The 16,863-nt window shown below is 28.1% G+C and overlaps 1 protein-coding gene across 3 annotated transcripts in view; it reads left to right on the top strand.

The window, feature by feature from the left end:
* The window catches only part of LOC107455093 (multiple epidermal growth factor-like domains protein 11), a 55,044-nt gene that overhangs the window by 19,052 nt on the left and 19,129 nt on the right, over nucleotides 1-16,863 (top strand). For all 3 annotated transcript variants that reach the window (XM_043051244.2, XM_043051243.2, XM_043051245.2), the window contains exons 4-9: nucleotides 1,054-1,154; nucleotides 3,384-3,476; nucleotides 6,180-6,281; nucleotides 9,742-9,886; nucleotides 13,436-13,548; nucleotides 15,533-15,696. In XM_043051244.2, coding sequence (XP_042907178.1) covers nucleotides 1,054-1,154; nucleotides 3,384-3,476; nucleotides 6,180-6,281; nucleotides 9,742-9,886; nucleotides 13,436-13,548; nucleotides 15,533-15,696 — 718 coding nt within the window. The remainder of the gene's footprint in view (nucleotides 1-1,053; nucleotides 1,155-3,383; nucleotides 3,477-6,179; nucleotides 6,282-9,741; nucleotides 9,887-13,435; nucleotides 13,549-15,532; nucleotides 15,697-16,863) is intronic.

Below are 16,863 nucleotides of genomic sequence, written 5' to 3'. Positions count from 1 at the left end.
CGCAGGTGACCAAGCGTCAAAGACAACTGCGCCGGTAACATCAACACTGGACAATGGATAAGCAAAAGACAGTTTTCTAATCAGATAAATCACGATTCATCATGTTGAAAGTCATGTCAAAGTAGGTGTTCTTACAGGTGAACAGATGTTTCTTCATGCATAGCAGATCACACACAGGCTAGTGGTAGCGGTTTTATGCTTTGGGGGTCGTTCTTGTTGGCGACACTGGAGGCCATAGTTGTGGCAGAACATACATTGTAAATAACAGAACATCTGAACATAATTTGCGGATCAGTAGCACGCTTACATGGTATCTGTTTTGCCAACAGGAGACGGTAACTTCTAATCGGACAACGCCTTAATTCACAAGGTTCGAATTGTGTGGGAGTTGATCGAAGAGAATGATGATGAACTGTAACTAATGGCCGCCTTGACAATGGCAACTCACCCAGCCTAATCCAATAAAGCATATTTGGGATGTCATAGAAAGGGAGCTGGGAAATCAGACACTACCATCTCGAAATATATCGACTTTACTTGACCGCTGCTAATACATTTGGTACAATATGTCTCCGTTTTTCTACTAAGAATTCATAGCGTCCATGCTAAGGTAAGTAGCCTCTGCTTTGAAAGCAAAAGATCTCACAATGCGTTATTGTATTTTTAGGCTCTTCAGTGTATACTACTGAAATTCAGCAATATTAATTTACTACAGAGCGTTAAACGTAATCACATACCAAAGAAAATTGTCTTTGGGCTTAAAGAAATACGAGATAAATTGTATAGCTCAGGCTTATCAAGAATGCTACAGTATACTAAACTATTCTTAAAAACCAAAGAACAGATAAATCAGTTGAATATTTTCTAAATTAAGAATATATTATTTTATTGAAACTGTGTTAAATTTTCTTTAATTGCTCTGACAATATGTCATGATGAGGAAGCAGAAGTTTTGGATTTTCTAAATTTGCTAAGAAATAAATGCTCTTGATGGATGCAGTTTGTTTAAAATTTTATCTTTCATTTTGATCGCAATGATTTCTCCTTTTTCAGAACGAGATATCGTACAACTTATTCTACAGCCACTCGAACAAATTCAAGAATGGTAAAAGTATGCTGCAATGGGTACAAGGAAATAAATAGACAATGTCAACGTAGGTATTTTTTCAAAGATACATTAAATTTAATCTAGTGTTTAACAATAAAAACTCCTTTTGTTGAGTTAAATATGTACTTTAAATTAATTCCCTCAACAAAAAAGTCCACTAAATAATGCATCTCATTAACAAAGCTCCATGACTGTTCTAATTTTATTGCATTCCCTAGATATCTAGATGCTTGTCGTAGGCTAATTGAAAAATCTGACTTTTTGCTAACACCGTGGGTTTTTTTGAATGGGTCATGTTTATTTTGGTGTAAGTCTTTAGTATTTACGCGTCTGATATTTTTAGGCTTATTGATATTAGCTTGGATGATTTTGGGTTAATTAGGAAACATATGAATTAGAATTTAATTCTGCTACCACTTATTACAATAAATCTTCTATAAGTCTGTTTATGATAAGATCTTCTGGTTTGCATCGACCACAGTGCTTACATAAAAATTATTCTCAGTAGAAAGACTGGTATTTGATTACATTTCCTTTACTTTCGAGCTAACCATGGGGATATGCGTGGTTTTTGTGTGGCTACGTAGTACAGCATTCATAATCGTAAATCAAGAAATTGGTCGGCTATGAAACGCCCTTTATGAAATAAAACAATACCTCAGTGGAGAAATTATGGCTCAGGACATAAAGCACTTGCGCCTCACTGAAGTGGTACATATTCGACTTTTCTCTACGTTTGACTCAACGTTCGAGTGGCGATAAGTGGTTAATTCGAATTCTAATCTCGGCTCTCACCGACTTCAGAATTCAAATCAACTAGTGCAGTCGTAAAAATATCCTCAGAGGTTTACGAATCATGGGTTAGAATTTTCCAGTCTTCGGCTAAACATGAGAGGTTTTCCGGGGTTTTCCCTTCCATATAACACAAATGGGGAACTCCATCAAAAAGTTTCTCGTGAAAGCTACTTCAGCCCAATGCTTAATCCCAGAGTTTCCTTGTCTTGTGGTTGCGTATAAAATTACAAAATAATGGAATTGAACAGTGATAACATAAACTAAAAAATGGGTCGGTTATTCTACACTGGTTATAAAATACGTCCTCACTACCCAAGGCTAATTGCAAACTAACTGAGGTAAATAAGGCTAATTCAGCAACAATATTTAAATAATCTTGTAATACATAAATAATATGGTTTCTAATTGACTGAAAAGTATGTGGACCTCTGTAATAAGTCTAAAAATTGTCAGACTTACTAGAAAATACTGGAAAATTTTCCAATTATCCTGAGTCATTTTATTTTATAACCGGCCCTGAACAGCTGACCCAATTTTGGGTTTACGACTATCAATGCTAAATTCAGTAGCCTTGTAATTTTGATCCCCAACCTAACGACATAGAAGGAATTTACCTTCGTGGAGGAGTTTTTGATGTAACTAACCAAAAAATACTTTCTGAATCACTGATTGCGTGATAAAAAGCACCAACAAAATAACAAGTCTAAACTAAATTATTAATTCTTAGATAATGTGAACAGTTTCATAAGCAACAACGGTAGCCGTCTTGTAGCACATTATCCGAGAACAGGCAATCTCCAAAATGTGGTATGTTTTCGAACTAAATTGAGATTTCACTGCACAATATATACTATATAAAGTAGGAGGTAAAAATGTGAGAGTAAAAATGCAAGAATCTCAATTTCGAAACAAAAAAGTGAAGTTGTCTGGCTCCCGGACTTATCGATTAATTTGTCCCTATAGACTATTTGTAAATAAACACGCTGATTATAGTATTTGTAGTGTTTGTAAGGATAATTGCATTTGTTTCATATGTCCTATGAAGATTTCGATTGTCCTTTTAGTCACGTGATCAGGAGGGTATGCTGGAGAAATATGAAAGGTCTATTAATAGGCTTTAAAGTTACGGATAAAAATATTGCATATAATGTATTCTTAACTGAGTTGTATTTTCATTTATATATTTGTTGCTTCTTTAACAAATGCAGGAGAAATTTTTTTTCGCATGAAATTAACTTATTTTTAATACAATTTCGAAAAAAAAATCTCAAAACGAATCTTAAACCAAAGCTATTTAGACAATTTTAAAAACTATCATTTTTGGTACCTTGACAAATTCTTTAAACGTATCACTCATCTCAAATTAGAAAATAATATTGTTCAATTAAAGAGCTTATCAAAGTGTTGAAAAACTTAATTTAAAAGCTTATCAAAGCTCTTTCGGCTGACGCATTTTTTCCAACTTTTTTTCTAATTCTAGCCATTTGCATTCCAAATTGTAAAATGGGTAATTGTGCTTCTCCGAATCGATGTGATTGCAACTCAGGTTACAAGGGACCCACCTGCGATGCTAGTAAGTATTGATAATTAGACTTTTTGAGTATTTGTACTTTTTCATTACTAAATGTGAAAAGATACATTTGAATAAAATAAATAAAAAAATTGTTTTCTACAAAGGCAAAAATTTCTACATTGTCATTTCTTTTCCGTCATCATATTTTCTCGTATTCTAAGTACATAGACTTAAAAATGTATGATTGATGTCCAAGCTATTATTATTTGCAAAACTCGAGTAATTTAAAAGCTGAAAAACATACGAATCTGATTTGTTAAGATAATTGGATTTGTTTTTTCTTATAATTATTCTTTATGGATTGAAATTAGTCAGGTCCTCGTGACATAATTAATGAAATGTAACAAAGTTTATATATTTTCGAAAATGAGTATTGACATTGAATTTGATGAAATTTCTGTGCATTGAAAATATGAAATTCACTGTAGATTACATCTTGTTCAAAGCAAAAAATTTTTTTCAATATTAATACTGCAATTCTTTTTAAAACTGTAGAGCATTGAAATTGGACCAATATTTGTATTATTTATTTCATTAATGAATTTCATAGCTTAGAAAATAAAATATAGGGTGTTTGTTTTTATAATTGACGGAAACTATAAAAGAAGTTTTTCAGTAAGATAATTTTATTTTGTTTGTGTTTAAAATTGACACCCGCAAGGTAGCCAAATATCCAATAAACAATAAATCATATTTTGCTTTTAATGCTTGTAATTTTAAATTAAATAATTACAAAATATCTTTGTTACGTGTACATTAAAACAAAGCCTACTTCGCTTCATAATGTAATGCTATAATTAACAAAATTATTTTTTCTAGAAAATATAACAAAAAAAATAATAAATAAAATAAAGCAAAAAGTTGCAGAACTTTAGAAACCACAAATTTTTTTTGTGCTGTTACCATATTTAATTAAAAGAATTTAAATCAAGCATACTATTTAATACTTTTTTCTTTTAATATTTAAATGTAATCAATGTAAATTTTTTGTCATAAAAATTGTTAGTTTAGAGTTTAAACTAAATTATTGCATTGGTTTGGACTAATTTCTAAAGTGGGCAGCAAGCAAAAAAAAAGTGAACATCATGAATAACTTTTAATCAAATGATCGGATCTTCACGATGTAATATCGAATCTCAATGATTCGACAGCCTAATCTTAAATACTCAAATAAATTTGTACAGGCGAATTTGAATTGCGAATTAAAAAAAAAGACACAAAAGCATGTGTTTTCTGAATGAACATAAAATTTTTCCAAAGGATCTAGGTGCTTGTCCCCAGAATTGTCCCAGACGGATAGCTAAAATCTGGAAAATATGGCCCAAATAGCTCAGTTGAAAATTTCTTGAACGGAATTAAAAAAAGCTTTTATCCATAGATTTAAAGTATATTATTTTCCTCATGTGAGTCTTGAGAGTGGGCGCCTATTTTTAGGGGCGAAAAATTTCGACATTTTCTACCATTATATTTTTTGAAATAAATAAATTTTTTATGTTATGAGAAATGTCTTTTCCCTTCAATTTCTTGAGATTATTCAAGTTAGTGAGCACATAAGTATAACTATTTTTATTTCTTAATGCATGTAGTGCATGTATTAATTTACAAGTCTTTAACTGATTTAGCTTTGATTACTATTTAGTTAATTAAATTTTTTTTTAAGTTTGAAAAGATATTAAAACTTTTCATGAAAAATAGGGAAATACCTTATTCATAGATCTAGGCCCTACTACACTTTAATCCGACCCTTGGCTAAATAAATTAAGCTTGTTTTAATTTATTTAAAAAAAATTAGGCTAAAAACTAAATTAAGAGCAATTATTTATTTATTATATTATATATGATTATAAAACATATTATATAAGATTCTGAAACATATTATATAAAATATATAATATTAAGACTAAAATTAGATATTTTCTAAAAAAAAACCCCCACTTATCTCAAAACATGATTTTTTTTAGTTGTGCCGCTATTGCAGCCCATGAGCGATATACTTAGCTTACGTGTTACAACAAACGATAAAACATTTTAATTTTACCTTTAACGAACGATTTTTTTATAAATTCATCCAACGATTAATTATTTTAGTTTTGTACTATCTTTTCATTACTGTTATAGCAGGAAAAAAGTTTTGGTTTTTCTGCAGGATCAATACATGAATCGTAAAATTATATTTGATAATTTTCCTCCAAATATATCCGTGTTATGTAGATTTCATGCAATAAAAGATCATTTCGTGTAAAGTAAGCTGATTTTAAAGTAAGATAATGCTAGCGTACAGGTTAGTCTGGAAATGGAAACAACCTGTTGAAAAATCTGCATTTTTTTCCTCCTTTTTTGTTACAATATTTTCTCTTTTCTTAAACATAAAAACTTTTTCTCAACAATATGCTTATAAAACAAATAATTGGTTCAATAAAAACAATAAAATTTTATTTTTTTCAAACTAAAAATTAAATTTTTAACTTGCGCTTTTCTCTTAATTGCCAGAGAGAACAAAAATGTGACTTTGAATTTGACCAACTGTCTTGGAGTTTTTTGAAAATATTAGTAAGAATGTTTTTATAAAAATATGCATCGAAAATTAATTTGTACTTATTATTAATATTAATATTATTAATATTATTATCACTAATAACAATATTATTATTATTATTATTTTGAGAGAAAAAAAACATTAACCATACAATTTTTGATCTACAGTTTGCCATCCAACTGCATGGGGTAAGAACTGTGCAAATAGATGTTCTTGTCAAAACGGAGCAACATGTATACGATATACTGGGTCTTGTTCTTGTGCACAAGGTATCATAATTATTTTATATTTATCCTAGAATATTTCCTAGTACACTATTTTCGAACATTTAAGATCATGAATTAAAGCAATTTGAAGATTAAATATTTTTTTTATGTTTTAACAATACACTTGAATCTAAATGCTGCTCTGAGGAACTGGGATTATAGAACAACAGCTTAGTTTAGGCGACATTTATGAAAAGTTTAAATAGTCCGTAGCAATTGCAACTTCATGTTTTTGAGTTATAATCAGAAACCTTACTAATTACATAAAATATTCCACTATTTTTTAACATTAAATGAAGTTGTTGCATTGTTTTTTTATTTTATTTTCTAATTTGTATAAACGTGTTTACATTTATAATTGATGTTTTCTCCTTTAGCTTTAAACATTGACCATATATCTTTTGTTGCAAGACTCGTGAAAAATGCATTTATATCTCGAGACTTTGAGATATATTTCTTTTCTTTGCTACTGGGGAGCTGTGAGTTGATCCTCAAAGCTAATCATAATTTTTATTTTTTAAGTCAATTGATCAAAAAACTGTTTGAGATAGTTTTTTATGCAAATTTTATTTTTGAACAAAAGCGATAAATGTACAAGCAATGTGCAACAGAATCAAAGGACGATAAAAGAATAAGTAACAATTGAATACTTTTTTAAAAGAAGAATGGGCTTGAATTACAATGAAATGAGCATTTTCATTTTACTAATGCTTATATAGATCATTCAATGATTATATGGACACTTTTGGAAAATTTATCGTGTCTGTAAAATCAGAAAAAAGTTGTATTAATGCGAATAATATATATATATAAAAAATCGATTTATGGATGTTAACGAGTGTTAGTGAGCAAACTCTTAGAAAACCTTATAAGAACTATCGGTAATTTTTTCTGTATCTTTTAGCAAAAATTAATTGGATTAATAATTAGAGTTTTTGAGTAAACTTGAGAGGTTTTCGTGATTTTTCTCTTAAACTCGAAAAAGCATTTCTTGAAAAAGGGTTTATTTTTTCAATAGTTTTTTTCTAAGTTTATTTAAAGACTTTAAAAGAAACAAAAAACTACAAGAAGAATGGGAGCGTCGATGCTTCAGAGAATAAAATATATAAAATGGAATTAATCATATTTTATAACGAAAAACATAGAGGCGAGCAACCCAACTGCGGATAAAGCGCAGAGGAGCTAGAACCCACTAGTTAAATAAGAAAAAAAATTTTGTAAGAATATTTCCAAATTTTGCTAATTAGTAGTACATCATATTGAGAATAAAACTGGTTTGTTTTCCTTTCAGTAAGTAAATACAAAGAAATTAAAAAAAAAACTTCAACTTAATTTACGGTGAAAAGTTAGCGTAAGCGTGAATTAGTATAAAATAATATAGTTAAAAAAATAAACTACTCGCTACACTATATCTATCAGTTCACATGGATGAATTTCAAAGCGAAAAGGTTATCTTTGAGAAGATAATAATATCTATTACACAAGGACTTAGGATTATGCAAAACTTGGTGACTGGTAGCACAAATAAATAAATAAATAAAAATTTAAAAAAAAACTGGAATTAATCCTGGAACAAAATATCTTTGTAGTTTAAGTACACGGTGCCTCAAAATTCCAAGACAAAAATTTTTACTTTTATTTAAATAAAAATAAACAAATTAACAAAATATAACAAATAAAAATAAGAGTAGACTTTTATTAATAAATAAATTTAATTGATTTCAAAGGGGCCGTCTTTTGCAGTGATATTGAGTCCAGGGTTGGCTTTTTGCCGGCAGAAACTGGTTTTTGCCATGCCAGTTGCAGAAACTGGTTGTAATCGGTAAAAACCGGCAAAAACTGGCAGAAAATAAAAAAATTTCTATATTAGTTCTAGTAATTGCTTAATGACATTTTGTTTAAGTAAACTGAAAAATGTAACTGTAACAAACTTTTTAATTCATTGTTTGTAAATATATATTATTTTGTTTTTATTAAATATAAAGAGTGCAGTGCAGTATATCAAATATTTATATTAAATAAACAATAAAGTAATGTAATAATAAATATAAATACTAAATTTTAGTTTATTATATTAAACTCTGAAATTCAGTAATTATTATCATTTAACTCTTAATGTAACTGAATAGAGCTACTTTCAAATAGTTTTCTTTCTTTTCAAGACATAATTTGCATGGCAGCAATCCAATTATTATAACAGTAACAGTTTTAATCTTTGCTGTATGTAAGAGGTAATATAATTGGTTAGATTCACTGATTCATAAATGTAAATAGCAATTTCACTGATCACTTTGTTTAACATTTAAATGTTTTTTCTATGTATTATCCATTGCATGTCAATCTCAGTACTTAACTTTTATGTCATTTTCTGAATTTCTGCCAGTTTCAGCCACAAATGTGGCAGAAAAGGGTTTCTGTCATGCCAGTTTTAACCGGTTTCTACCAGTGGTTTTAACCACCTCGGCAGAAACTTGCCAACCTTGATTGAGTCGCAACCGCTAGTTAAAATTTTCATCACTGAGCCGCAAGTCTTATACCTTTAACCTATCCCACTTCGGCCGTAGCGATTGTTTTAGGGAGTTCAAACTTTATAACTAATATCAAAATCGACTATACACTGCAATCCATGGGAAATGGATTGCATCATCCATTACATGCAATCCTCGATTTTTTCTTGTCATTGTAAAAAAATCCCCCCTCCCCCCCCAAAAAAAAACGGAAACTAAGAGAAAAATTATATAATATTTAATATGTAAAGTGATAGACAAAAAGAAATTAACACACTGTTTAAAAAGTAAATTAGTTAACTTCTATGATGCAATACATTAGTGCAAGTTTATTTTTGCCGCACCCAGTAACATTAGTTCATTTCGACTACGTTTAACATAGTCAAAGCTGCTGGAACGAGTCTGTGAAAGCCTCATCAGGATTTATTGAAATGGGCATCTTCATTGAGCTTAGAACAAAAATTGGAACACGTCATACTCTTATCCAATTTTTTAGGAGTTACCTATCATAATTAATTCCTAATTGCTAAGATATTCATAGGTGATCTTGTTACAGCATCAATTTTGCCCACTTGAGTCAGTCATTATACATTTATTAAATGTCGAAATAAATATTGTTCATCATAGTTCCTTTCTTACACCAATATATTCAAATCAGTTGCAAATTTTTTTTTTTTTTTTTTTTTTTTTTTTTTTTTTTTTTTTTTTACGCCAGGTATAACCGGAGTAATAGTGAATCTGTTTCTAATATATTTACTTCCATTTTGTGAAAAATTTTCATGTCTATCTGTTGATTTATTTAAATTTGATTCGATTTTGCGAACAACACGCGAGTCAATGGTCTGAAGCTCACTAAATAGCGTTTTTAAATAGTTTTTGTTTTAGATTTTAATTTCTAAAGCTTTTGAAACAAAAAGTTAAAATAATACTATATTTTCAAATTACAATTTATCTAGGTTGGATGGGAACACATTGTGAGAATTCTTGTGTTCAAGGAAAATACGGGAAGGACTGCAAAGAAGTCTGTTTGTGTAAGAATGGTGCAAAGTGTAATCATATACATGGGACATGTGAATGTGCTCCAGGATATAAAGGAAAACTGTAAGTGCGATTATAATTAAAATTTATAAAATGTGACTTAAAATAAATGCATATAAGTATATTTCCATCCATATAAGCAAGTATAGGGGCAATAAAAAGACATAATCCTGAGTAACTCTCATTCTAATGGTTGGATTTTCTAGTACTAAGAGTCAGTCTTAATAATCTCTGGAGATGACTTCAAATATGCTAATTACACTTTGTTAATTATTAATTAAGTAACGAAATCAGACACAAAACTAACTTTCTTTAAATAAATACGTAGTTTCTATAAATGAACAAGTATTTGGATTTGAAAACTAGAAATCGTGACTCTAATAGTTTAGTCAGGAGAGCGGATGAAAGTTTGGTCACCTTAATGTTAATTTCACTTTTTGCGTTTCTTTGTCATATCTTTCAAAATAATTAAGAAATTTGAAAAAAAAAAATTGCCCCCACTTATAAAACCTATGCACCCAAAAAAATTTCATTGAAAAAATAATTTTTAATAATTATTTTTTATTTTTTGTTATTTAATTTAATAGTGGATGAAAATTTTTTTAATTATGAGGCATAAATTTTTTTATACCTTGTATAACTCCAAGTATATTTCTATAGAAAAAGCATTCTATTGAAAATATATTTTAGAAAGTTTCAACTGTTTTTATTTGGTAGAAACCGAGAAAAATTTAAATAATTTTTTTAAAAAATGATTTGGTGACATCGTAAAATTTCATTTCAATTTTTTCCGCTGATACCCGAATATTAACCCCTTTTTTTCATCTTCTCCTTTTAATTTTATTTTCAGTAGGTTCATTGAATAATTGATACAATTTCAATAATATACATGCGTAGCCATTGCTTTTGAAAAATATAAAGTTTGGAATAAATTTTTTCACTATATATTTTTTAATTATCAAACAATTACATCTTAAATGAAGACAAAAGTTTTAAAAAATGTATCGTTATAGCGAATAAAATTATAATATCAACAATGTGAAATCTTGTGTTGATATTTCATGTCACTACAAAAAGTAAAGAGTTGCCGAATATCTATACGCTCACATTTTTAAGCATATTAAAATTTCTCAACATGGCACACATCGTCTTACACATCTTAATCTTAAAATAATTTTTTTAAATACCAGGGCACGAGAATTTCGCACGACTATTTTGCTAACTATTTAATTAAATTTTTTTCATTTTTCAAAATTTTATTCTTTACGCTACCACATCGATTATTTTTTCAGTAATATACTAATCTATTTTTTCAGTATTTTTAATTAAGTTTCCCTTTAAACTAAATGGTCGTTTTCAAAATATTATCAAGTTCTTAATAAAAGAAAGCTCAGAATTTTCGATAATTAAATTTGTAAGCAAATTAAAAAATCAATCTGCTGCTTTGAAATTGCTCGTTGCTAAACAGCTGAATATTTACTTAGCTTACTACTTTCTTGAAAAATGAAGATAAATAATTGATTGTTTCTTTTATTGTTTCTTATTTATTCGTGTAGTGAAAAGTAAGTGCATATATGTTCAACTCAAAAAATACAACAGGTTGAGTTGTTGTTTAAGTAGGAAAAAAAATTCTTGAATTACTCTTTTAATTTTAATTTCAAACTTATTCTCTCCCGCTAATTTTAAGAACTATCATACTATTTATGCATTACATCACATAACTTTAGTAATTGTAAGCAGAAAAGGGGGACTAAAGAGGAAAAAAACTCTAGCGAAAGATGCTCTGAAATATACCCTAAAATAATTTTGACTCGATAGATAAAAAATACATTTTCTAAAAATTTCAAGTGGAACGGAGACGTTAATTTGTTCGAAATAGTTGGCCTTGTAATTATTTAGCTTTGATTCCCAGGGAGGGGTCATTCTATTGTCTCATTTGACTTTTAAAATTTCAGATGTAAACGAGATTGTTTGACATCCATAAAAAATTGTACTTAAGCTAAGAAGTAAAAAAAATGCATTGCATTGATTTTCAGGTAGTTATGACTAATCTTATATTATTTTTTCAATTTAAAAGCCATAACCATTGTTTTACATATAACTTACTTTACATATAACATAAATGATGCAGTATGCAAGGTTCTTGTGTTCAAATTCAAAAAGCTTGGAAAATAAAAAATAGTTTATTAATACAGTCGAATTCTAATTTCAAAGGGATTAAAAAAGAAAACAGTGTTTGTCTTTTGGTCAGATATGAGCACAGAAAGATTATGTGTTGTCCCAAAAAAATATATCTGTTGTGAGAGATGTTTTTCTATTTACTATTAAAAGATAAGTTTTCCTGAGCTAACTGAAAACAATGAATGAAAAAGATTAAATTTTTAATTAATTTTTTTTGTTGTGTCAACTTAGGTGCTTAGAGACGGAGAAACGTTAGGTATTTCTCTGTTGTCTTTTACATAGATCGTTAAAGGTTATTTTAAATTTTCTTTCCCTTTATGGGAGATTGCGCCAAATATATATAGTTTCCTGGCACACAAATTTATGGCCTAATTTTTTCGAAATTTTGTCTAATCTCTATATTTTGTAGGCCAGGAATACAATTATTTAAGAAAAAATTATTATTTAAGAAAGAATTATTTAAGACTATAACTTTTTTTTCTGATTATTGTTGATAAAAATAAATTAAAATTAATATAAATTTACAATTAAATAATTAATAAATAATAATAATTAAAGATTAATAACAAAATCATGGCATTTTTTTGTAACAATTAAATCCATTTGTTTTGCGAATATAATTTCGAACCATCTGTAATAATAAATAATAATTTATTTAACTTGCATTAAATAAAAAAAGTTAAGTTTGTAATATAAAAATTGAAAAAATAGGTAAAATAAACATATTTTATATTTACATTTATATTTAATCTATAAATTTTCTTATTAATGATAAATTTATCAATGCAGAATTAAAATAATATACTCAAATTCATTTAAAATGACTTAATCTTAATATAAACGAAGTTCTAAATTATATTATTATGCTTTATTAAAACTAAATACGAATGGGTACACTCGCCCGAGAATTCTGGCTTTTCAGCAGCAAAACTTACATTCTTTTTGTTTTTTTTTTCATATAAAATTAATGTAATCTTAGTCTTAGATAAGTTTATCACTTATCCAAAGGGAAAATAGTAATAATAATAATATACTTACGGAGCACCAACTAAAAGTTTGCTGATTTTCAATACAAATCTCTCAAAAGACGTTTGAACAGGTCGGTTAAAAAGACACCAAATAAATAAAAACGGATCAAACTACTACAGCGCCATCTTCCTTAGAGTCTGAACTAAGTCCTCCGGCGGTAAAATGTTTTTTATTTGCAATTTAAAATAGTGAAAATTAAATAAAACTAAAATGGGTAAACTCGCCCCTGCATGGGTAGACTCGCCCCGGTTTACGGTAGTAACTTTATCATATAGTTGAAGAAAAAAATATTCATTGTTTAATAAAAAAATAAAGATTGATCAAAAATTATTTTTAAATGGTAAAAAATAATTCTTTTATTGGTTTTCATGAAGCTTCATTGATTTTAATTCGTTTCTTCAGGTGTGAAGAAAGATGTCCAAATGGCACATGGGGATATTACTGTTCCAAAAACTGTACTTGTCAAAATGGTGCTTTATGTGATCCAGTGTTAGGAAAATGTAATTGCACACCAGGTATGTTTTGCTCTCCCTAAGCAAAGTATTGAGGTCGAAATATATTTTTAAATAATGGTATCCTGAAAATAATAAGAAAATATCTTTTCAAGTTCTTTTAATAAATTTGAAGTGACTCTCGGATATCAAAGTTCAAAAACCTAAAAAATTTCAGTTTAGTAGAAAATTGGACAAACTATCTAGATCAAAAAAAATCAAATTTAATAAATTTTATAAAGTTTATCTTTTTAATTTTTATCTTACCATTTTGAGACCGAAACGGTATTAGAAATAAATTTTGAAAACTTTTAATGTCTTTTTTTCTAGCAAATATTGAAAAATATTGAAATGAAAAAAAGTTTGTAGCATTATCTGTTAGACTACTTTTTATGTAGAATGTAATAAATATTTTTTTGCTGAAAACATCATTTAAACTAAAAGTAAGTTGAAGGTATTTTCGGACAAATATTATTTTTAAAGAACTAGGCAATGTGGGAATTACGAAAACTGTCTAATCTATTTTTTATGTTAAATATCTATATTTGTATTTCTCTTACACGGCGACAAAAAAGCCTCATTTTAATTCCCCGAATGGCAACGCTAGAAAATCGACCAATGGTTGCCACTAAAAATGTCCCATGCCAAATCTAGCTGAGGTGGCTCAACATATAGCGCTTTTAAAACCGGAAACTGAAATAACCAGAGAGAGCATTCTCATCAAGTGTGATCAGCTGATGACAACCTAAACAATATGGAAATGAATGGGGGAAAACTGGATCCTACCACGTGATTTTCCGGCCAATAAAAATGCACCGACAACAATGGAAAACAGTGTCAGACCATTATGATTTTATGTTATATAGAGAAACGTTTTCCTATAATGCTAATCCTTTTTTTAAAAAAAAAAAGTTGTTATATATCATAGATTTGAATGATTGTTATGTATTCTTAGAATTTTGTGCATTTGCAATGTACCTAAGCTAGTAGCGAGAGAAGCGTGCTTGGTTTGCGAAGCAAACCATATAAGATTGCGTAGCAATTTTTGGGGGTTGGCGAGCGTTAGCGAGTGGGGGGCACAGCCCTTTAATATTAAATTTTTTTTTTTGCTGATAGCATCATTTAAACTAAAAGTAAATTGAAGGTATTTTCGGACAAATATTATTTTTTAAGAAAACCTGACAATATGAGAAGCAATGCTGAATGCCATTTTAACCACAGCGTATAAAATCTTAATTAAAGCACTATAAGAAATACTGTTTTTTCACCTAATCTTCAATTCAAATTTAAAAGCTAAGGTTAATATCAAGGATTGTTTCTGGTAATTTTTAGAACCCTTTAGTCTTAAAACTGTCAAAACTCAGACAAACTATTGCAATATTGTATGCACGTTGTGATTTCCTTTAAAATTATTAGTTCTAGTTAATTAAGTAAGCACAAAAAACATAAAATAGAATTCGATCGACCATATAAAAGTTCGATATTAACGATTAAAGTCTTTTTTAATTGAATTAGTTTGTTAAGTTTTTCGTAGTAAATATTTTTTAAGCATTATCACCAATTACTTCAATAGACATTTTAATTTTAAAATCTTATTTCTTGTCACCTTGTCGGTGTTATTTTAAATGAAATTTTTTCTACAGTTCTTTTCCAAAAACAACACCATTTCATTTCTCATGGTTAAGAAGGTATAACAGCACTCTGGTAAAGGTATTGCAGTAAAGCATCCCACACAGAATTTTTTGAGAAAATAATAATTTTTTTTTAAATGTAAGTATAACAATTAAGAATAATATTTTTTTTAAAAAACCTATTTTGTTTAGAAATGATGTGCAGTTAGAGAAAATGTTTTTAGAGAAAGTTATATTTCATAGTACTTAAAATAACTAATCCTAAATATTCCTAGTATAAATATGAAACATTAGGTTTGCGCATTTAATTTTTTTGAAGACATTGTTTATGTAGAGAAGAAAATATCATCATTGCCGATTTTTTTCTTTGTTAACAGGTTTCGTTGGTGACAGTTGTGAGAAAAGATGTCTAAAAGGTACATATGGTTATCAGTGTCTGAATCAATGTAAATGTGAAAATGACGGACTATGTGACGCAGTTAGTGGACATTGCAAGTGTCCATCAGGTTTTCATGGACAATATTGTGAAAATAAATGCGCGGTAATTTGATAATAAGTTATTTAGTTTTAATTTCTGAAATATGAAATAAATATTACGTGAAGATTCATAAATGGTTGAAGTAAATTACTTAATCGAAAATTGAATAAAACTAAAGATATAACTTAAAATGGAGACAGTTTATTTCTTTTCACGCATTTAAGAAAATAAAATGTGTTGAATTCTTTTATAAGTTTTATCACTCTTTAAAATTTATTTAAATACTGAGATTAAATCTAGGAAAATATTTCTCCGTAATAAAATGCTCCGTAATAAAAGTATTTTATTACGGAGAAAATAAATCTGGTGCGAAGTCAATCAATATAATTATAACAATTCCTTAAAATCAACGTTTCTCAATATCTGTTCATGTTTTATGCATGTTTTAGGAAGTTGAATTTGATCTATTTTATTTGATATGCTTCATATTATCATAAAATAGTAATTTTTAACTCTATTAGTGAACATTTAATTTAATATTTATATAAAGAAAACGTAACTTATAAAAATAATAGAAAAATAGTTGAAAAGCATTTTACCCTTCAATATTTTTATTGTAAGTTAAATTACTTTAAATTTTGCTATACATTTTATCATAAAATATCTTACATAGGTTGCAATTTTAAGACAGCAAATCGATGATATTTTTTGAATATTTATATTGATTAGATATTAAATATTGAAACGTTTTACAATAATAATTTTTGACTATTAAATAATATGCAAAAAAAAATTTTTTTTTTAAATACGTTACATTGATAATTCTATCTCATATTAGTTAGAAAAATACTAAAAATTCCTATTTTTATTTACGAATGCTGAATAGCCATTTTTAATGTTCAATCGAATTAATCATCGCGGAATCGCTGGTAAAAATGAAAATAACTAAAAAAACGAAATTAAAAAAAAAAAAAGAACAAAAGAAATATGTTCGTTAAATCAGATTGCTCGTTGAACTCGATCCTGATAAGTCATTAAAAATAAAAGCTATAAAATACATACATTTACCAGAAAATGATTAAAAGTGGGTTACCGTTTTTTGCCTTTTATTTACACTGAAGGGGAAAATGTGTAAGCTTTATGCTTTTTTTTCGAAAATTATTTGACATTCAACACTTGCTGCTCTCAATCCGTAACCCCTAACAATATTGATAGCGAAAGTTGAACAAA

This window comes from Parasteatoda tepidariorum, chromosome 7 (assembly GCF_043381705.1).
Source record: "Parasteatoda tepidariorum isolate YZ-2023 chromosome 7, CAS_Ptep_4.0, whole genome shotgun sequence".
NCBI classification, from domain to species: Eukaryota; Metazoa; Arthropoda; class Arachnida; order Araneae; family Theridiidae; genus Parasteatoda; species Parasteatoda tepidariorum.
Note: the sequence above shows the minus strand (reverse complement) of the source record. Positions and strands in the feature narration are given on the sequence as shown.